The following is a 21,526-nucleotide window of genomic DNA, read 5'->3' on the forward strand; positions in this document are numbered from 1 at the left end:
ATATACAAAACCTTATTTTATTATAAAAATATTATTTTTATTCCTTTGCTTCCAAAATCTTTCATGCTTCATGAAAATAAAAACAGTGATTGATATGGTCATCAATGATTGGCCTGTGCCATTGGTATCTGTACTGGTTTTGGGTAATTGGGAATGGAAAGCTGTGGTAAGTAATTGTTTTAGGAGACTAGCTTATTTTAAGATGAGCTATTGATAATATCAGACTAAAGAATTGCAAAAAAGGGAAAGAGAATGGCAAAAATCTTGGGAATTGGATGATAAGAAGGTAAATGATGGAAAAAAATTTTCATTTTTAACTCAGACTATACTAGTGTTATAAAGAATAATGATGGATTGGGAAAGAAGTAACTTGATTGCACTGTTGTGCATTAAGAAGAGATTCATATTTTCTTGTATGTAATGTTTTTGTGCTAGAATTTTGCATTTACATCAATATTTTAGATAGCTGCATACAGCATTTGTTCAATTGAAAATGTTTTTGAAATTGGTATAGTGAGGCTTTAAAGCCAGTTATCCTTAACTATAGCAGTCAGTAATTATAGGATATTTATACTCTTTTTCAATTTCAGCTGGTGTGGAGGCTGCCACCCCAAAATTGAACACCTTTGTTCATTATGCAAAGGTTGAGTTAGTCCCCCCCACCCCTGGTGAGCTTGGAGGAGTTGCTACTGGTCTTGGCAATATCTTAAAAAGTGTACAGACTGGTGCTTGGAAAAACTTGACTGTTAAGGTGAGCTCTTGTTACACTTTAGTTTGTTCCGACACGGCATACAAACCTTCGGTCCTTTTACAATAGGAAGGTACTAGCGGCAGCTGGATAGGTCGTAAGCTTTCGAACAAGGGTTCGGTAGTTAACTGCTTGTCCGACAGGCGCGCTGCGCGCGACTGGGAGGTAAACAAACCACTTTTGCTTTCGGCCTCACAGCGAGTGGACGTGTGGGTGTTCGACGCTCTCTGACCCGCTTCTCGTCGTTTGCGCTTTCTTGAAATATATGGTTGTGTTTGTGTATGAAAGAATTCATTGTAAGTACAATCATTTCTCTCTTTTCATATTTTTTGAAGGTTATTGATTAATGATGGAATCTCCTCGCCTCGCTACCCCACGGAGACTATGCCCGGTACGAAGGGCGTAAATGCGGGAAGTTCCGCTCTTTCCCGAGATAGACCCTCATATTTTGTGTGCTCGTGTGGGGAGGGGGAGCGAATGCACCCGAGCCGAGCCATGTGAGTTTTTGCAATAATTGGTCGGAGGCGCAGTGGACTTTGTATGAGGAGGGCAGGAAGAAGCGAAGGCCTGCAAAGAAGTCGTCGGAAAGCTCTCCCGCGACTCCTTTGGTGACGGACACTTCGTCTTCTTTCCTGCCGCCCGCTCAACTTCCACGTATCGCGCCTTCCCCTTCGGGGGGGGTTTCTAGGTCCTTCTCCTCTCCTGACTTGTCGAGCGTGGAGGAGGGCGCTAGATACCCTGACGTCGAGTTGTACTCTGGGTCCTCTATCCGTTCGTCTTCGCGCGAACGGGTAGAGGATCCCCCTAATCACCCGACTTTTGCCTCCTCAGGTGCGGTTGCCGCGAAGGATGACCTCGGACAGGTGTGGGCATCGTTGGGGCTGCAGGGCGTGACCGAGTGTCCATGGGGCTGCTCGTACCATCTCGCTGGCTCCGTGGCGGTCACCCATGCTACAGTCACGACCACCACCACGACCCTTACAACACCCGGCTACGCTTCACCTCCTCACCTGGTGTACACCCCGCACGCGGTCTCTGTGACACCCACTACATCGGTGCAGGGGCCAGTCGCCGTACCTCGGGGGAGGGGGAGTGTGATGCCGCCACCTGGGTTGCCGTGCTGCCGCGACCGACAAATTCGTGTGCCCGAAAGCAGCTCGCCCCTGGACCTCCCACCGGTACCTAGGAGTCTGTGCCGCTGGTCCGCCCATCTGGACCGCCTACACAGTCTGCCGTACCTGCCGTACCTGCCCAGCTGCTGTCCACGGACGTGACGTTGACCACTGCTGCGTTCCTGTACCTGCTCCTGCTGTCTCTTTTGCCGTTCCTGTGATGCCTGCACCTGCTGATGTTGTTCCTGTTCCTGGCGCCGCTCCTCCCGATGCTGATCTGTTCGGACAGGTGCGTAGGGCCCTGTTGCTTCGGCAACAGCAGCCCCGGCTCCGCTCTGGATGACAGATCTGACATCGGTCCTGAGGAGGTTGACGAAAAAGAAGAAGAAGAGGAGGAAGGTGTCGTCGTCGTCTTCTTCGTCGTCGTCGTCGTCTGCCGCCTCCTTCCCCTTCTTCTTCTCTAAGGCTCCCCCGCCGAAGAAGAAGGTCGCCTCCCCCCCCCCTAAGAAGTCTCCTTCGGGAACCTCTAAGGGCCCGTCTCGCTCTGGTGAGACGGGGGGTTCTTCCGCTGGTCACCCTGCTCCTTCGGGGGCAGGACCCGTCTCTTCTTCCGCAAGGAAGAAGACTACGGGGACCAGAGGAGTGCCTGCTAACACCGGCACTTCCTCACCTGCTGTCAGTGGTTCGGCCACGGCAGCAGGGTCCGTCTCGGCTCTCGTTTCGCGAGAGGTACCGAGTGTACGGTCGCCTAACAGCGGCCGTACAGCCAAGAACCAGACCTCTGAGTCCGCTCAGCGTCAGGTTCACGGCACGGAGCGGAACGAACTGGATGACAAAGCCCGCTTCACGCGACTCTCACCAGACCAGCTCTCGCTCTCGCGGCGAGCAGCTGGCTACCCGGGCGGACGTGACGGTCCATGACCGGCCACGGGCTGAGGCTGGGAAGAGGTTTCCCCCCGTCGCCGGCACCAGCCACGGCTGGTACCAGCGAACTGACGCCACCGTGAGGATACGCACCGATCTCACCGTGACAGTGGAGCTCGCCGGTCGCCTGACCGTCACTCTCACAGAGAGCGATCGGGTACGGCGACCAGCACAGCTCCTCTGACACACGAGACCCGGGGCCGCTGTTCTCGGTCCAGCCGGTCTCCACAGCGAGACGGCTCGACTAGGTCTGCAGCTCGATCGCCACCGCGGGTTGGCGATCGCCTGCAGTCTTCCAAGCCCGCTGGTTCTAAGCCAGCGAGCGAGGAAGGGGAGCGTCAGGGTCTGCCTCTCCCATACCTTCAACCTCCTCGTGGTTACACCGGGAGGGGCGAGGTATTGAGGTAGTGATCGTGAGGGGTGCGCCCCTCAGGATCCCACCACGTCGTCGTACGTACCAGGCACGGTTCTCGGGCCGGCCAGGTCGTACGCACAGGTGGTTGGAGGAGACCGAGAGGGGTCTGTCGCTGTTCCTCCCCTTGAGGGAGGAGGGTCTCGGGATATGCTCCTGTTTGAGGGACTGGACGGTCCGACTCCGCAGGACGCAGTCACTCCTGAGATCCAGAGGAACTTTGCCGAGGTTATTGCGCTGATTCGTCAGCACAACGACCTCGCGGATGGATCGCCGCTCCCACCATCCGAGCCCACGTCCCGGCTCGAGTCGTTCTGGGGCCCGAAGAGGGAACCCAGACCGACGGTGGGTTTGCCGCGTTCTGAGCTTGCGGACTCAGTGCTGGACCAGGTTGAATCGCTTGTCTCGGACAAGACGGTTCGCTCAAGTCTGGCAGGTCGAGCAAGCTGCTTCCACCTCCTCTGCTGCGACAGCGGCGTTTTTACGTGCCATCTGAAGACCCGATGCCGCCCAAACAGGTGAACCCGGAGTTAGCCAGGCTGACTCTGTGTCTCTGCAGCAGCTCCTGTCCGAGAACCTGTGGTTCTCGCAGCAAGAGGCACTCGGCCTGGAATCTACTGCCATGGCAGCTTTCCAGGCCGTCTCCTGGCTAGATCTGTGGTCCCTCACAGTATCTAAGGTCGCAGCCAACTCCGGGGGAATTTCTCCCGAAGATGACTCGGCCTTCAGGAGACTTTGCCAGTCTGGAGGAAGAGCCATCTCCTTCCTTGCCCACCAGACGGTGAACCTGTGGGCCAACCTGGTACTCCGACGAAGGACGCTGTCCTTACTCGGGTTTCCAGGGCGGCCGGGCGTGAAGCGGCGTTGGGACTTCGCAACGGACCTTTACGGAGTTCCACGTCTCTCTTCCCAGGAGAGATGGTGGACGCTGCGGTGGACAGACGGCGCACTGACGACAGTGACCGCTCTGGTTCACCAGGCAGTCTCGAAGGCTTCTGGGCAGCCTCGGACTGCGCCAAGTCTAAGAGCTCGGCTAGCGCTTCCTCGGTGGCTAAGACGGTTAGCTGCGTCGAAGCCCCGGGGGAAAGACTCTGTCTTCTTCGACTTCTACCAAGGGGAGCCGTAACCAGCCCTCCTCCCAGCCCTCCTCCTCCCGTGGAGGCTCTGGGAAGAAAGTCGAAGAAAGGGGGGAAACGCTAGGGACGGCGTTCCCCCTCACCTGCTGCCGGAAGTGGGGGGGTGCCTGGCCAGCCATTGGGCAACTTGGCAGCGCTACGGCGCCGAGACCTGGATTGTAGATGTCCTTCGGGAGGGATATCTATTACCCTTCGAATCTCGGCCACCCCTCACCTCCAACCCGGTCCAACAGCAGTTGTACGTTCCAGGGTCATCGAAGGACGTAGACATTGAGACAGGAGATCAAGACCATGCTGAGCAAGAGAGCTTGGGTAGTGAAATCGTCACGGATCAGTCACCGGGCTTTTACAGTCGACTCTTCCTGGTGGAAAAGTCTACGAGGCTGGCGCCCGGTGATAGATCTCTCTCCCCTGAACCGGTTTGTTCGCCAGACCCGGTTCACGATGGAGACGGCACGCTCAGTGCTCGACTCCATCAGGGAGAACGATTTCATGCTTTCAGTGGACTTGAAGGATGCGTATTTTCCAAATACCCATTCATCAGTCCTCCAGAAAGTACCTCCGCTTCATCCTCGACGGGACGGATTTGTACCAGTTCAGGGCACTTTGCTTCGGTCTCTCAACCGCCCCACAGGTGTTCACCGGCGACAGTGTTCCACTGGTGTCTGCTTGGGCCCATTCGCACGGGATACGTCTGATGAGGTATCTCGACGATGGTTAGCCTCAGGCGAGCTCCCGCTCGCAGTTGCTACAGGGACAGGGATCGAGCTGCTCGAGTTCTGTCGCGATCTGGGGATCGTTGTGAACTTCGAAAAGTCCGATCTCGAGCCCAAGCAGAGGATGAAGTACCTGGGTATGCTGATCGACACGGTAGCAGGGGCGAGATCCCTCCCCGCAGACTCGCGATCAGCAGATTCGGGAGGGGGGCAGCCAACCAGTTCCCTGTCTCGGCAGGAACAGGTAGCTCAGCGATGGCAAGTCGTGATCGGACACCTGTCGTCACTCGAGAAGGTAGTCCCTCACGGGCGTCTTCACCTGCTGGTCTCTTCAGTGGAGACTAAAGGAGAGTTGGTCACAGGCGACGGATCCCCCAAGCTTTCCAGTGTCACTGACACAGGAGGTGAGGCAGGACCTAGCCTGGTGGCTGGGACGACAGGAACTCTTAAGAGGAGTGCCTCTGCGCACTCCCCCCCCGGACATGCAGCTGTTCTCAGACGCATCGACCGAGGGATGGGGCGCACACCTGGAGGAGTTGCTGACTTCAGGAGTGTGGGACGAGAACGACAAGCACCTTCACATCAATGTACTGGAACTCAAGGCAGCGTTCCTCGCTCTCCAAGAGTTCCAGGACCGCTTGATGGGACACTCAGTGGTGTTGATGTGCGACAACACCACGGTGGTGGCCTACGTCAACAAAAAACAGGGGGGCCTAGTGTCTCTCCCGTTGTACCAGTTTGACTACCGGCAGGTGCACGAGTGGGCCGAGGCACACTCAATAGAGCTGTCGGCACGCTACATTCCAGGGAAGAGGAATGTAGTAGCAGACACGCTCAGCCGTCGGGATCAGGTGATAGGGACCGAATGGTCTCTACACCAGGACGTGGCGGAAAGGCTCTTCGACCTGTGGGGGCGACCAGTCGTGGATCTGTTCGCCACCCGGCACAACAGGAAGCTCCAGGTGTTCTTCTCGGCCGTGCCGGGACCCATGGGCAGCTGCAGAGGAACGCCTCGTTCAACACCCGTGGGACAACCTCTTCGTCTATGCCTTTCCCCCGTTCAGCCTGATTCGCAAGGTGATCAGTCGAGCACTGGTCACCCCGAATCTCAGGATGATCCTGGTGGCTCCCAAATGGCCACAGGCCATTTGGTATCCGGACCTGCTGGCTCTTTCTCGCAGAGAACCGACAGGGAGATTCCCCCTTGGCACAACCTTCTCGCCAGCCACACGTCGAGCGGTACCACCGAGCAGTCCAGTCCCTACGTCTTCACGGCTGGCTGTTATCCACCATCTCTTGCGAACGAGAGGCTTTTCTCGTAGCGCAGCAACAGAGATGGCTGGAAACGTCCGTCAGTCCTCTGCAGCTGTGTACCAGGGGAAGTGGGCCGTCTTCTGTGGTTGGTGTCGTAGACGGGGTCTATCTCCTCTCAGAGCCACTCTTCAGCAGGTAGCGGATTTCCTCGTTTTTCTCGCGAGAGAAGCTACCTCTCAGTCCCCACAGTCAAGGAAACAGAGCCGCACCTGGCGAATTGTACCTGAAACTGAGGGGATTGGACATCTCGAACTCGTTCGAGATCTCCTTGCTTATGAGGAGCTTCGAAAGGTCTTGCCCACCCAGGGAACTCAGGCCCCCTGCGTGGGGATGTGACTCTCGTCCTTAGGAGTCTGACTCGAACGCCGTTCGAGCCACTCCGAGAGTCGTCAGACAGGGATCTGACCCTCAAGACCCTCTTCTTGCTGGCCATGGCATCGGCGAAGAGAGTAGGGGAACTTCATGGATCTTTCCTATGATGTACGACACTCCAGGGGATGGGGATCCGTGACGCTCGATTTCGTCCCGAACTTCGTTGCGAAGGGGGGGGGACTCAGAAAACCGTCGATCCCTGGACGACAGGTTCGAGTCATTCACGATGCCCTCCCTATTGGACTTCACCGATAATGATGCGGATGAGATGCTGCTTTGTCCTGTGAGGGCGCTACGGCGCTATCTGAAGAGAACTCGAACACCTCAGGCGGCCTGAGTGTCGACGCCTCTTCGTTAGCACCGGGGTCACCAAGAAAGAAGTATCCAAGAACACTCTTTCATTCTGGCTGCGTGAGGTCATCAGGAGGGCGTATGAGGCTGATGGTAGTGACGACATCCGTACGTCCCGTCCGAGAGCTCACGAAGTCAGAAGTATTGGCCCCTCGTTGGCGTTTTCGTAAGAACTTCTCCGTGGCGCAGGTCCTGAAGGCAGGGGTCTGGTCTAACCAGACTACCTTTACGTCCTTCTACCTTCGGGATATTGCCCACAGGTCCTTGGATACCTTTTCCTTAGGACCCGTGGTGGCTGCTCAACAAGTTGTGTAGCTAACCCAGACCCTCGCAGGCTGAAACAGCATCGAAGTCCTGGTATGTGACTGTGTGGATGGGATGTGTGAGTGAGTGAGTGACTGGATCCCTCTTCCCATCTTTTCCTCCTCCTCTACCTGTGGGCAGAGGGCCACGGTCGTCACTACGCTGGATGAGGACGAGATGCAGGTGAGCTATATGACAGAGCCCCATCCTATCCCTTTCACTAGGGATAGGAGCAGAATATCCACCACTTCCTTCTACAAGGGGGGGAAGTGGATGCCTACAAGAGTCAAACCCATGACTTTATATTTGCTCCTGTACAGGAACAAGTTCTTACATTGCTGGTACGAAGAGATACGCTTGCCTCTCTTAGTACTCGGTCCGAGGTCTGACCATTGATCCTGCGGTGCACACCCCGATCAATCGGACAGAGGGGGCTTGGATCCCTCCCTCGCTCTTACGACCAGGGAGGCTTCCAAGGTTGGGCGAACACCAGTCTGTTCACAAAAGACTCAGATTCCTCCCACCAAGAAGAGTCTTCCTATTGTAAAAGGACCGAAGGTTTGTATGCCGTGTCGGAAACAAATGACAATTTGTCTAAAATTGCATTTTCATACAATCAAACTTACCTGTCAGATATATACACTAGCTAAGACTCCGTCGTCCCCGACAGAAATTCAATTTCGCGCCACTCGCTACAGGTAGGTCAGGTGATCTACGGGCCGCCTGCCCTGGGCGGCAGGACTAGGAACCATCCCCGTTCTATCATATTTTCTCTGTCGCCGGTGGTATCAACATTGTTGCTATTACCTCCTGACTTAGATTCATATTTCATCCTTTGATCATCGTTTTCGGCTTTTTTGGTGACGTATCTGGATCGTGTTTTGGCATTCGCTACTGTGGACTGTTTTTGGAATAACTCTTTTGGATTTTTCTCAGTATGTCTGATTCAAATGTGAGTGAGAATGAGAATGTTGTGTGAATGTAGGCTGCAGGGTGAGGATACCGAAAGCTTCGGTTGATCCTCACACTGTATGCCGTAAATGTAGGGGGGTTCAGTGTTCTGCTATTAATACTTGTAAGGAATGCGAGGGATTGAATGCAGGAAGAGTGGAAGGACTTTGACTTCTTATTTGAAGAAGTTAGAGAGGGATAGAATTAGACGATTGAAAGGTGTGAGTTCAAGGCCTATTGAGCCTTTCACGGATAATTCTAATCCTACTGATGTAGATTCTCCCTATGTATCTCATTCTCAGAGTGCTTTTTCGGATTCGGCATCGGAAATCGCCAATCTGAAAGCTACAATTAGAGACATGAAGTCCAAGATGGCTGACTTCTAAGGTAAGGCTAGTGAAAAGTGAGCATTTCAGTGAAGTGAGTTCTCCCAGTGTTGTGGAGGGGGCGTTTGATCGTCCCTGCGACGCTCCCAGGCCTAGACCTCTTCCAAGCTCCCATGCCCAGAGGAGAAGGAAAGTCGAAAGCCTTAAGGAGGTCGTGGGGAATCCCCAACGGTCAGACGTCCCTTTAGCTAGCTCTGCTTCGTGGCAGGCGGCTCAAGGGCGCTATAGAAAAAAGCGTCCTTCGCGAGTGTTTCTCGTCCTCTCCCTCTCCCTCACCTAAACGAGGGTGGAAGGAATCGAACTTGTCGAGACCGCTGAAGCGTCATATGAAGCCTGACATAGATTCTAGTCCAGAGCGTTTCTCAGATGACGCTCCGTCTTCTAGCAAGAAAGCGAAAGGGGGCGTCAGCGTCACCTGAAGTGTACGCGGAAGTACCCTTTCCTTCTTCTCCCCCGAGTGATGACGAAAGACGTCATGCACTGGACGTGGGAGAAGCGTCAAGAAAGATCATTATGGCAGTTCAAGAGCAACTGTCATCTCTAGTGGGAGAGGTTTTAGCGCCACGTCGGAAGGACGTGACGCTTCCAATTAAGAAGTCTCGTCCTCTCTCACCTGTTCAACGAGAAGCGTCATACAGACGGGGGAAACGGCTAAACGTCTTACAGAAGCGTCTAGTTCGAGAGCGAGAACAGGTGCTTACGAGAGTTTCGTAACGCCAGAGAGACGTAAGACGTCTTTTAGACGCGAAGCGTCATTGGAAACGGAGCATAGACATGACGCTCCGTCCAATATTATGACGCCAAGTAGGACGCCTTTTGAGAGCGGAGCGTCTTCCCAGCGCGAAGCGTCATCGAGACGTCAGCAAAAAGACGTCATCCATGACGCTTGGCGAACGGGGGAAGGGCGTCATGTAAGCGTGAAGCGTCTTCTAAAATTCTAGAGAAGCCGAAGCTTATGACGCCTTCCAAGACTATTAGAACGGGAAAGAGGAAGGATTATCATTCCCTTAGCCCCTCTCCTATTAGGAGTTTGTCTCCTAACAAGAAGAAGAACGTTCGGAAAGGAGAGCGGAGAGCATGTAGATCCCGAGTTTAGAGGAAAACTCGGATGACGAATATAGTGGAAGAGAAGGTCTGTCTAACTATAAGGTGTTGACTACCCTACTTCTTGAGGAGTACGGAGACGAGTTGACGCCTGCCGCTCCTCCTTTCGCGCCTCGCTCTTTTCCAGTTGCTAAGACGAAGAAGTCTTCGTCTTTTATCAAAATGAAACCCACCATATCGATGAAGAGAGCATTACATTCCTTAGACTCATGGATGAAGTCTAAGAAAGACTTAGTGAGGACAGTCTTCTGCATGCTCCAGCAAGATTGGCTGGGAAAAGAGGCATTTGGTATCAGACGGGAGAGAATATGGGTATTGCTCTCCCTTCTACAACCGAAACAGATTTTTCGACTTTGGTTGACGCTTCACGGCGTCAAAGTCTCAATTCTGCACGGATTACGTGGGGAATTTCGGAACTGGATCATCTCCTCAAGGGACTCTTTCGTGTATTGGAAGTTTTTAACTTCTTAGATTGGTCCCTTGGGGTGATGTCCAAGAAAGCCCATGATTCGGAAGGAATCGAACTGAAGCCCTGTTATGCATATTGTCTTGTATTGACAAGGCGGTACAGGATGGATCTTTTGAAATCTCCTCTTTGTTTGGGGCAGGTCTTTTAAAGAAAAGGACTGTATATGGCGCCTTCTTAACAAAGGCAGTCTCACATGCTCAGAGAGGCAGCACTTCTATATGCGCCTCTATTCTGAACCATTTTTTGTTTCCCTTCTTCCCAGTTAGTAAAGGACATTGCGCATTCTTTAACTGAGAAGGCAACTCAGGATCTGCTGACGCAGTCAGCAAGAAAGAAGAAACCTGTTGCTGCATCGGGACAAGAAAGGACCCAGTACAACGGTGCAGCCCTTTCGAGGTGGTCCGACCTCCAGACCTTCCACAAGGAGGAAGGCTCCAGAGAAGAGAGGTAGATCTGCTTTTCGTCCCTTTAAGAAGGGAAAATGAAGATTCCCTCCCTCCAAGCACCAGTAGGTGCCAGGCTCTGCGGATTTGTGGAAGCCTGGACACTGATAAATGCAGACGCGTCATCTTTGGCGATCGAAGGAGGGGATATCGTATCCCTTTCCTGAACACTCCTCCCCTAACGTCAATACCAAGGGAACTATCAGCCAAATACAAGGATCCTGTGCTGAGGGGATACTCTTTCGATCGATGGTGGAACAAATGTGGGACAATGAGAGCGTAAGAATTGGTACGGGATCAACACTCCCCGGGTTTTACAATCGCTTTTTCTGGTGGCGAAAGCCTCGGGAGGCTGGAGACCAGTACTGGACGTCAGCTCTCTGAACAAATTTGTTCAGAAGGAGAAGTTCTCCATGGAGACTTCTGCTTCAGTCATGGCGTCATTACGACAGGGAGATTGGATGGTGTCTTTAGATCTCCAGGACGCCTACTTTCACGTCCCGATCCACCCTTCATCGAAGAAGTACCTCCGTTTCATGACGGGGGGAAGGATCTTTCAGTTCAGAGCCTTGTGTTTCGGCCTGTCCACAGCTCCTCAGGTCTTCACAAGCCTGATGAAGAATGTGGCGAGGTTTCTTCACCTCAAAGGAGTGAATGTCTCTATGTATCTGGACGACTGGCTCATCAGGGCCAGATCGGAGAGACAGTGCTTGGGGGACCTAAAGTTAACTCTGGATTTAATCAAAGCGTTGGGATTGCTTGTGAACCTCGAGAAGTCTCAGCTGACCCCCAGACAAGACCTAGTCTATCTGGGATTCGGAGGATTCTCGGGGTTTTCGAGTTTTTCCCTTCGCAACGAGAGAATCGCAAAAGGTTTGCGGATAGTCTCTCTCTTCTTAGAGAAGCAACAAACGTCGGCGAGGGAATGGTTGAGCCTTCTGGGGACGCTTTCCTCGCTAGAACAATTCTTCCCTCTAGGAAGACTTCATATACGTCCGCTTCAATTCTTCCTCAAGAGGTCTTGGAGCTGGAAAACCGGACAACTGTCGGACGTTTTTCCCATTCCAGTGGAGATAAAGTCACACCTACAGTGGTGGTTGCTCCCTCTGGAAGAGAACAAAGGGATCTCTCTAAGAAACACAGAAACCCAGGACCTAGTGTTGTTCTCCGACGCGTCGGAGAGAGGTTGGGGAGCGACATTAGGCTCAGAGGAAGTGTCAGGCACCTGGGAACCAGCACAGTGTCTTGGCACATAAACTGCAAAGAGCTCTTCGCCGTACATCTGGCCTTGAAGAGCCTAGAACCTCTGGTGTCAAACAAGGTAGTGCAAGTAAACGTGGACAACACCACCGCACTTGCCTACATTCGGAAACAGGGAGGGACGCATCCTCGTTCCCGTTTACGAGCTCACGAGAGACCTATTACTTTGGACGTCTCACAGGAACAATCCCTCCCGCTGACAAGGTTCGTACAGGGAGTAAGGAATGTGAGGGCGGACAGGCTCAGCAGGAGGAACCAGGTCCTTCATACAGAATGGACACTACACGAGGAAGTGTGTCTCGATCTCTGGTCTCTGTGGGGAACTCCTCATGTGGATCTCTTCGCAACATTCATCTCAAAAAGGCTCCCAGTTTTTGCTCGGTCGTGGAAGATCCAAGAGCTCTTATGGTAGACGCCTTCCTGCTAAATTGGTCTCGAGTAGACGTATATGCTTTTCCCCCATTCAAAATCCTGGGGTTAGTAATGAAAAAGTTTGTGGCGTCAAAAGAGACGAGGATGACGTTAATAGCCCCCTTTTGGCCGGCCCAGGAATGGTTCACGGAGGTGGTAGAGTGGATCGTAGATTTTCCAAGATCCCTACCAAGAAGGATGGATCTTCTCAGACAACCACACTTCAAGAGGTACCACCAAAACCTCCCCGCTCTCGCTCTGACTGCCTTTCGACTATCGAAAGACTTGTCAGAGCGAGAGGCTTTTCTCGCGAAGTGGCAAGGCGCGTCGCGAGAGCACGCAGAACCTCCACTACGAAAGTATACCAATCAAAGTGGGTTGGGGGAGGTATTTAGAAGGTGGTGTAGATCCAAGAAGTTGTCCTCCTCCACTACCTCTATTAGCGGAAATTGCTGATTTCCTGCTATTCCTGAGAGAAAAATCTCATCTAGCCGTATCCACAATAAAGGGATACAGAAGTATGCTCTCGGCTGTATTCAGGAAACAGAGGCTTAGATCTGGCAGATAATAAAGATCTCCACGATACTCATAAGGTCTTTTGAGACTTCAAAGTCTAAGGAACCAGTACCTCCGAACTGGAAACCTAGACGTAGTCCTAAAGTATCTGTCATCGGAAAGATTCGAACCTCCTCATCGGGCATCGTTTAGAGACATTACCCGAAAATGCCTATTCCTATTATCTTTAGCTACGGCAAAGAGAATTAGTGAATTGCATGCTCTGCAGGATAAAGTAGGATTCAAGGGAGACTCAGCGATTTTTGCTCGTTTAAGACCCTGTTTTTAGCGAAAAACGAGAATCCTACGAATCCCTGGCCTAAGGCATTCGAAGTCAAAGGCATGTCGAGTCTCGTAGGCAGAGAAGCAGAGAGGTCTCTATCCCTGTTAGAGCTCTGAAGTTCTACCTTCAGAGAAAGCATCAAATGGGAGGCTCTAGACAAGGTCTTTGGTGCGCGGTAAAAGACCCCACAAAGAACTGATGTCCAAGAATGCGCTGGCATTCTTGTAAGAAACGTCATTACAGACGCTCATAAGGCCTGTCCTGACGAACAGTTACAACTGTTGAGAGTAAAAGCTCATGAAGTGAGAGCTATAGCGACGTCTCTCTCGTTTCATATGTGACATATGAGAAATGTTTTTCTCTAGGTTCCTTTCGTATCGGGCGGATATGATTCTGGGTACGGGAGCCGACACCAATCCTTAAAATGTATATACTTTTCTTCTTTTTGGATATGGTCGAGAGTCTCTTTGAACAATGGAGGACTTAGGCTAGCACGGGCGGCCGTCTGTGTTGTTCAGTAAGAGACGCTTGTCATATCCAATTAGATGAGTATAATTTTTTTTTTTGAAAATTTTATGTATGTGTGTGTAGTGGTTTTTGAGTTACGGTTGTTGTGACGAGTTCGGGGATAACTCGGAACAATCCTTAGTTCTAACATATGGTTAGGATCAGGTGGTCGGGATTGGTTTGTGTGCTCCTTCATAAGGTGTATTGTCATATAAGTGGATCAGCACCCATTGACAAAGTCCTTTTAGGCTCTGCCGAGTAAGCGGATAAGACCCATCGGCAGACCCACAAGAACTCTTGGCCATAGATCATATATCTCGCTAAAGTTTCTTGAGGTGATGCAAGACTACTGGGGCAAACACCCACGAAGTCTACCACCTATCAGGTAGGAACCAAGGTTTTATTTATACCTACAACATATGTTGTTTACCTGTCTAATTCCATATAGAAGCTGTCTCTTACCCTCCACCGAAGGGTGCCAATCAGCTATGTATATATCTGACAGGTAAGTTGATTGTATGAAAATGATATTGTTATGTTACAATAAAGTTTCATACATACTTACCTGGCAGATATATACAATTAAAGGCCCACCCAGCCTCCCCGCAGGAGACAGGTGGAAGAGAGAAAATATGATAGAAAACGGGGATGGTTCCAATAGTCCTGCCGCCCAGGGCAGGCCGGTAGATCACCTGACCTACCTGTAGCGAGTGGCGCGAAATTTGAATTTCTGTCGGGGAGGGGACGACGGAGTCTTAGCTATGTATATATCTGCAGGTAAGTATGTATGAAACTTTATTGTAACATAACAATATCATTTTCCTAACTAAATACAAAAAACCTGAGGTCCTTTTAACACATAGCCCCACCTCATGCCACCCCTCACTCTGCAGTTTTTGCTTGGGCCAAAAGCAAAAGTGATTTGTTTACACCCTCCCAGCGCGCGCGCGCGCCTGTCGGACAAGCAGTTAACTACCGAAACCCCTTGTTCGAAAGCTTACGACCTATCCAGCTGCCGCTAGTACCTTCCTATTGTAAAAGGACCTCAGGTTTGTATAGTTAGGAAAAATGCAATTTTTTAGACAAATTGTCATTTTTTGGCAGCTGTGTTATCATGTATGGCTACTGAAAATGGACTTTTATATTATGCATCAAGAAAGCAAATCTTAATCTGCTCTACTTTAATTCACTTGTAGCAATTTTATATTCTTTAAACTTAATTTTGTTGTGGAATTACTGATTCTTGTTCTTTAAAATATTTTGGTTACCAGGTTTTTACATAATGTGTACCTAAAGTTATACAAGGGTGAAATACTATTAGACTTTTAAGGCGCAAGTCATATTAGTACTGGTCATTCCTGTTTAAGAGATACATAAATACTAATATGCCTTTCTTTAAATGGTAAAGGTTATTGTAGGACTTGTGTACTTGTGTGCTGAAAGTATTCCTGTTGGTTTGGTACACCTTATGGTTTTTGTTGGCTTTTCATTTGAGGAGTTGAGTAAGAAATGAGTTCTCTCCACTCTTTCTATCCGGTACACCTTATGCTTGAGCACACATTTAAGTTAGGTCTTCTGCCAGTGATTTTTTTTTTTTTTTTTTTTTTTTTTTTTTTTTTTTGGGGGGGGGGGGGGGGGGGGGGGGGGGACTGGGGGGGGGGGGGGGGGGGGGGAACGGGTTGTTCGTATTTATTACCAGGTGTCTTTAATCATTCTTTCCTGTGATTTCTTGGGCCCTCCTAAAGGTCTTTGCTATGCCAATCAAGCATACATATGTATATACTTCTTTTCTGACCGCCTCATCCTCATCACATCTCTTTACATGTCCGAACCATATCAATCTTTGATGTGTTTTCTAGCATTTCCTTATAAGGTCTCTCCTCCAGTTTTTCTTTATCTGATTTTTCCTGTGCTCCAGCCACAAATCTTAATGCTCTATGCTATGGTCAAACTTTTCCTAGTAAGTCATCATGTTTGCTACATTAAGGGGGGCGAGCCTGCTAATGCCATTTTTTAAGGACAGGACTTTGACATTCACACCACTTAAAAGGTGACTTGGAACATCTCCAAACCGCATATAATTTTTGCCTGTGACCTTTGGTTTTGTGACGCCAGGGGGATTTATCCTGAAAATAACCAGTTTTCAAATTCTATCTCCTCTGATATTTAATATTAAGACCTGGGATTATTACCATATCTAGACCTCCAATCAAATGAAGTTTTTTTTTTTCTAAAAGTAATTTTTTTGTTAGATATGAATTTTTCATTACGGTAAAAAAATAAACCCTATAAATAGGAAAAATTTAATTTAGAAAAAAAAAATGGAAAAAAGGGCTTCACTTGATTGTTCTATAATGTCTTTCTAAGTTATATACCAAATTTAAATGCTATAGCTGTAAAACTATGGTAGATGATTGAATTTGAAGGTCAATAGGTATAGTTTTGAGATATGGGTGTTCAAAGTTTTCCTTTGTATTTTTCTAAAGACTTCCAAAGACAATTTTAAAAAATAATGATTATTATGAATTTTATATTCCGTTTTTTGGGTATTAATAAACCAAAACTATGTTATCATAATTTAATCATAAATGAAGATCCCTTTGCTCATATATTGTAGCCTGGGGCACTGGGTCAGGCAAGACAGGGCATTCCTTCCTACGCAACTCTCTCCTTCACTAACTCGGGTTGTTACAGCGCATTTTCTTCTTCCGTATGTTAGTGAGATGTTTTCCATGTCTTTTCCTCTTTGGCATGATGAAATTCTTGCCGAAACAATAAACAGCCGTAAAAGCAAGAGAACGTTAGTTGAAACTCGAACATGTACTCTCTTTTTACAAAGACAATGTTAATAAAATCATGATTTTTTGGGTATTAGTAAACCAGAAGTATGTTATTTATCATAAATGAAGTTCCCTTTGCTCAAAGAATGTAGCCTGGGGCACTGTGTGACATGTGCATCAGGCAATATGGGGCATTCCTTACCACACACCCCTCCCCAAGCCCCACCCTCTCTCTTCAGTAACTACTCTAATATCGTGGATATTATGATATTCTGAAGTCATATTTGAGAAAATTTTCTTCTGTATGGTAGCGAGATTGTTTTGCTTTTCTTTTCCTCTTTGGCATGATGAAATTCTTGCTGAAACAAAGATAAACAGGCGTAAAAGCAAGCGAATGTCGAAGGTGAAACTGGAACGTGTAACCTCTTTCATGTTTCTGCTACGTTGTAAGGTGTTAAGTTGAGAACCTTCCCTCCTGCAACTCATGGAATCTCTAGATGCCATTGCTCACAATTTCTTTGACAATAAGATAAAAATTTAAGATAACAGAAGAAATATTGCATTTTCTTATACGGATCAATGTTTTTTGCTTATTGAGTTACGGTTACTTATTACCCTGTAACTACGAAAGTTAAGAGGAATTTAAACAAAATATTTCGTATATGCATTCTCCATTGCCTTACGAAGCTCCATGAATTTTTTCATGACTGCGTTTTTTGCCCTATACCCCCATATGTAGGGGTATGGGCCTAATGTGTCCATCGTAAGATTTTACTCTACTAATGGGATATTTTTATTTACCAGTAGTCTAGCAGTCTCCATTTCTTGCATGCTGCAGCTAATTTCATGCTACTCTCTCTGTTCCTGTTTCATTGTCCAGTGTGGTTTCAAGGCGCACTCAGAGAACAAGTTAGGTCTTGGTTGCTTGTTTCACTGTTGGTTTCTTTTACTTCAGTATTTTAATCATGGAAATATGGATAGCATATTGTTTTGTGTGCCATGAAAACTTTTAATAACTAGGAGCATTTTTTGCTAGGAAGTGCATCTCTTTTGAATAGAGTTTGAATTAAAGATTGGTCACATCTTATTGTAAATCATAAGTCACCTGTTAAGCATAATGGAAGATGAAGAAATTGGAATGAGATACAGCCACAGCATGATTTGGGAATCAGCTGGACTCGACTGTGGGTGAAATGCATGCGAGTCTGGCAGCTTGTTTAAGGTTGTCTAGATGAAATCCAATCTAGCATCAGTAATCAAAATTATTTCCAGGAGAAGGGTAGGCAAAGTAAGCATTCTGTTGCAGGGGCAGGTAGGAATCTGTATCAGTGAATAGGACGACCCATTGAAAGGAGACTCAAAACCAAGCTCCCATGTACTTATACTTTGAAACTTATGGACGACCCTCCAAGAACATCCCACTTGGTGTAGGGGAAAGAGGACAGCAGGGAGTAAACTTTTTTAGGGACTTCTACTTTCAGTTGATGGAAAAATATCAAGCTCACCAACATGAAAGGAGTGAGAAGAGAATGAGGAGGTCGAAGCACCTGAGGAAAGACTGTGAATCAAAAAAAAGGTAGTAATCCTCAAAAGCAGGATTTTGTGGGAGTAAGCATGGTTGACAGGACCTAGAAAAGCATACCTCCCAACATCATTGCATCCAAAGGCATGCAGAACAAAGCAAATGCAAAGATCCGAGATCCCAGATACCTGAAGGGGAGGGAAGGCTGGGAAAACCCAGGTCATAACCATAGACAAAGGTTAACCAGTAGCGTGGACAGACTATTGCACTTTAGCCTTCTACTCTAGCAACTCCCCCAGTTGAGGTGAGCTCTTACTGCAAAAGGGGTGTAAAACCTTTCATGCAACAGACAAGTGGTTGACAATGGACCATGGAGATGGGCCAATGAAACAGCCTTCTTGGAGAGGGGGAGACAAGCTAGAGAATATCTCAATGAATATTAGAAAAGACATACATGTGCATATAATAAAAAAAGATACTGCATCTTCGATCTGTAAATTTACTTAAATCAATATTCCCAGAATTTGTTACTGATTTTTGTTCTTATCTGTTTTGCTATAGTATAAGCTGTATTTGTAATTTTACAAAAAATAAATTAGTAACATGTTTAACTTGGTAAAATTTATGATTGTCTTACCTCTTCCTAATGAACACCATGTTCTTTGGAAGCTCTAATACCAAGTCAGTGGCCCCTGTGGGCATGTTCCATATAAATTAATAGTTTTCTGAATATTAAATAGAATGTACATATTCTTTGTGTAAATTGGTTACAGTTAATTATATATTTTTAATCTTGGCTTTACTTAATTTTAGGATTTATTTAGTAAATTTTAGTAAATTGTTTACATTTATTCCAGCAAGCGACTCTGAACACACTTGTAGCAGCTGAGGTTTTGTGTTGGTTCTTCATTGGAGAGTGTCTTGGTAAAGGGACAATTGTTGCTTACCAGGTTTAAGGTCTGGATTTTCATCAGATTTTAAATATATATACATGATGAATGTTAACTCTTGTACAAACTGATTAATTAAAATAGTTTAATGTAACAATGGTTTTATTTTACTGTAGACTGAACAGGTGATTGAAATACTGCAATTAGCTACTGTTATAAATTTAATTGGTCCTAAAAACAATTCACTGAACATTCTAGGACTAGACAAATGCAAGCATGACTAAAAATATTACAGCTCATGCTTGTGTATCATATAATATAACCCCTCAAGATTGTCCTAGGCCAGAGAACAGTAAAGTATGAGACAGTAGTCAACAGGAATTGCCAAAATACTTGAAATATGACATGAATAGCTATAAAAGGAAGGCTTATTTACATTTAACAGCCCTAAAAACTTATCTACATTAAACTGCATAATCATGTCATACTGAAACATCCAGACATCTGTTATTAACAAAGAAGGGGAATAAGAAATCATGAAATATAAATATACAAATAAAGGTTACATAAAGATTACAGTCAGCCCACAGTAAAAGCAGCCTTAATAAATGACTGCTAAAGACACTTTTTCAAAATCACAGCTAATAATGCCCGTATAACAGCCATAGTTTCTTTACAGAACAGACATTTACAACAACTGTACTATCTTGAATCACAAAATTATTTGCTGTACCCTAAAATAAAAAAAATAAAATAAAAAAACCTATTTAACAGCAGTACAATACCATGTACAATTTGCAAACTTAGTTTCAGCACTAAGACTTCCAGTCCAAAACCCATGAAAAATAGTCTTGTATAATCATGTCAGGACTACTAATAAACAATTTTTGTATGAAAAAAAAATTTAAGTCAGTCAATATCCAAGCTAACAATGAAAGATCACTGGTTTAAACATTCTAATGATCTTATTTTCTGCTATGAATTGCCTGTAGTTTTTACAAACTAAGCAAATCACTGTAATTCCACATACTGTACTGTGCTTTTATGTCACAAAAGCAGCAATGCATTAATGTACATCATGTATTTATAACATTTGCACTACCTGTCTTGAATTTACTACAAGCTTTTAAAGATCAAAGACATAAATGCTGACCAAATATGCACAAAGAACTTAACCTAACTGAGACTAGTAGTGTATGTGTGGATGCTTAAAACTATTTATGCAAATAATCACTGATGGAGTACTAATACTGTTACTTGGGAGAAGAACAGTTATAAAAGCTTGGAACTCAAAATGGACCTGAAGGTAACAAAATGAAAATGGGGGCAATTCTAAGCTACTGCACTATTTATGATTTCATCAAATGAAAGAGATAAAAAGCACCTGAAACTTAATTTTAAATTTGGACATACATGTATATAAAATAATAAAAATCTTTTAAGTTCACTTGAAAATAGTTAAATTTCAAACAAATTCTTACGTTAACTTCTTCGGCTTTTGTTTGCAACTTAATTGGAGATACTGTACATTTATCTTGCTTCCATTAAAACTCATACCTCAATGCAATTTTTATGCAGTGTAGAAAATAGTGAGCTTCATTAAACTGGGAGGTCAAGATCATACAGTTTAAATACAGCAATTGCACAGCAACCTTCAGTTAGCCATAATACTATATGTGAAAAACTAATGACAGACTTTTACTCTTAGTCATATGAAAGGAAATGATCATAAAAGTTGCCTGAACTATCTCCTTCAACTATGTACATTAACTTTTAATATATATACAAGTCTCCATTTGCCTACTACAGTATCACACACCACTTTTAATTATATCATTTACATTTTCTGTACATTCTGTACCACAGCATTAAGGTAAATATAGATTGTATGGCAAAACAAGTGAAACCATCCTGAAAACATTACATGGGAATGACTTCCAAACAGCTATCAGCCAATACTTTAACATTTTTTTATTCGTATATTCCACACATGCTTAGAAAATGTGACTTTTGACATAAAAGTAATTTACTGTATACATTACATTTCATCTTGCAATATAATCTGGAAAAAAAAAACAGCATACTGTAGTATTATGATGAGATAACATTGAATGACATCATAACACTAATTTATATACTGTATACATTACATTTCATCTTGCAGTATAATCTGAAAAAATACAGCATACTGTATTACGATGGGATAACGTAGAAACATGGGTGCACAGGTTAAAATTCCAATTTAGTCCAAATCCTTAAAGTGAACCTAAATTTGGGATATTTATTCCCATTTTTTCTACAATCTTTAACTGGGCAACAGCAGCATCTCGAAGTGAAAATAAGTGTGCCATCTCCATTTCTGTCTTGGCAAGAGGTATCGCTTTATCAAATAACTCAACACCTCTTTTCAGGTTTCCACTGAAATTGAAAGAGAAAATTGTTTTATAAGACATATATTCCCTATATCATACATTTATTTCATTATAACATAACATACCCCATAGTTTCTATTTTTAAGATTGATTTCCCCAAAATTTTGCAATATACTACTGGTTACTCTATTTTCTAAATTCTCTT

The 21,526-nt window shown here is 46.4% G+C and overlaps 2 protein-coding genes across 2 annotated transcripts in view; one reads left to right on the forward strand and one right to left on the reverse strand.

The window, feature by feature from the left end:
- Positions 1–94: 94 nt before the first annotated feature.
- Positions 95–19,106, forward strand: LOC135195937 (ATP synthase subunit g, mitochondrial-like). Its single transcript, XM_064222439.1, has 3 exons — positions 95–166; positions 548–751; positions 18,917–19,106. The coding sequence occupies exons 1-3, from the start codon at positions 95–97 to the stop codon at positions 19,013–19,015; spliced, it is 375 nt and encodes a 124-aa protein (XP_064078509.1). The 3' UTR covers positions 19,016–19,106.
- A 46-nt stretch (positions 19,107–19,152) lies between these two features.
- Positions 19,153–21,526, reverse strand: part of LOC135196296 (mitochondrial import receptor subunit TOM70-like) — a 74,992-nt gene continuing 72,618 nt past the window's right edge. Inside the window, exon 8 of the mRNA XM_064223003.1 lies at positions 19,153–21,367. Within this exon, the coding sequence (XP_064079073.1) occupies positions 21,205–21,367 (163 nt within the window). The 3' untranslated portion in view covers positions 19,153–21,204. The remainder of the gene's footprint in view (positions 21,368–21,526) is intronic.

This window comes from Macrobrachium nipponense, chromosome 17 (genome assembly GCF_015104395.2).
Source record: "Macrobrachium nipponense isolate FS-2020 chromosome 17, ASM1510439v2, whole genome shotgun sequence".
NCBI lineage: Eukaryota > Metazoa > Arthropoda > Malacostraca > Decapoda > Palaemonidae > Macrobrachium > Macrobrachium nipponense.

Excerpts from the sequence above, each read along its gene's own strand:
- LOC135195937 (XM_064222439.1), top strand. The coding sequence starts at position 95 with ATGGTCATCAATGATTGGCCTGTGCCATTGGTATCTGTACTGGTTTTG. Across the intron at positions 167-547 it reads ATTGGGAATGGAAAGCTGTG|CAGTCAGTAATTATAGGATA; the intron begins GTAAGTAATTGT and ends CCTTAACTATAG. Across the intron at positions 752-18,916 it reads GGAAAAACTTGACTGTTAAG|CAAGCGACTCTGAACACACT; the intron begins GTGAGCTCTTGT and ends CATTTATTCCAG.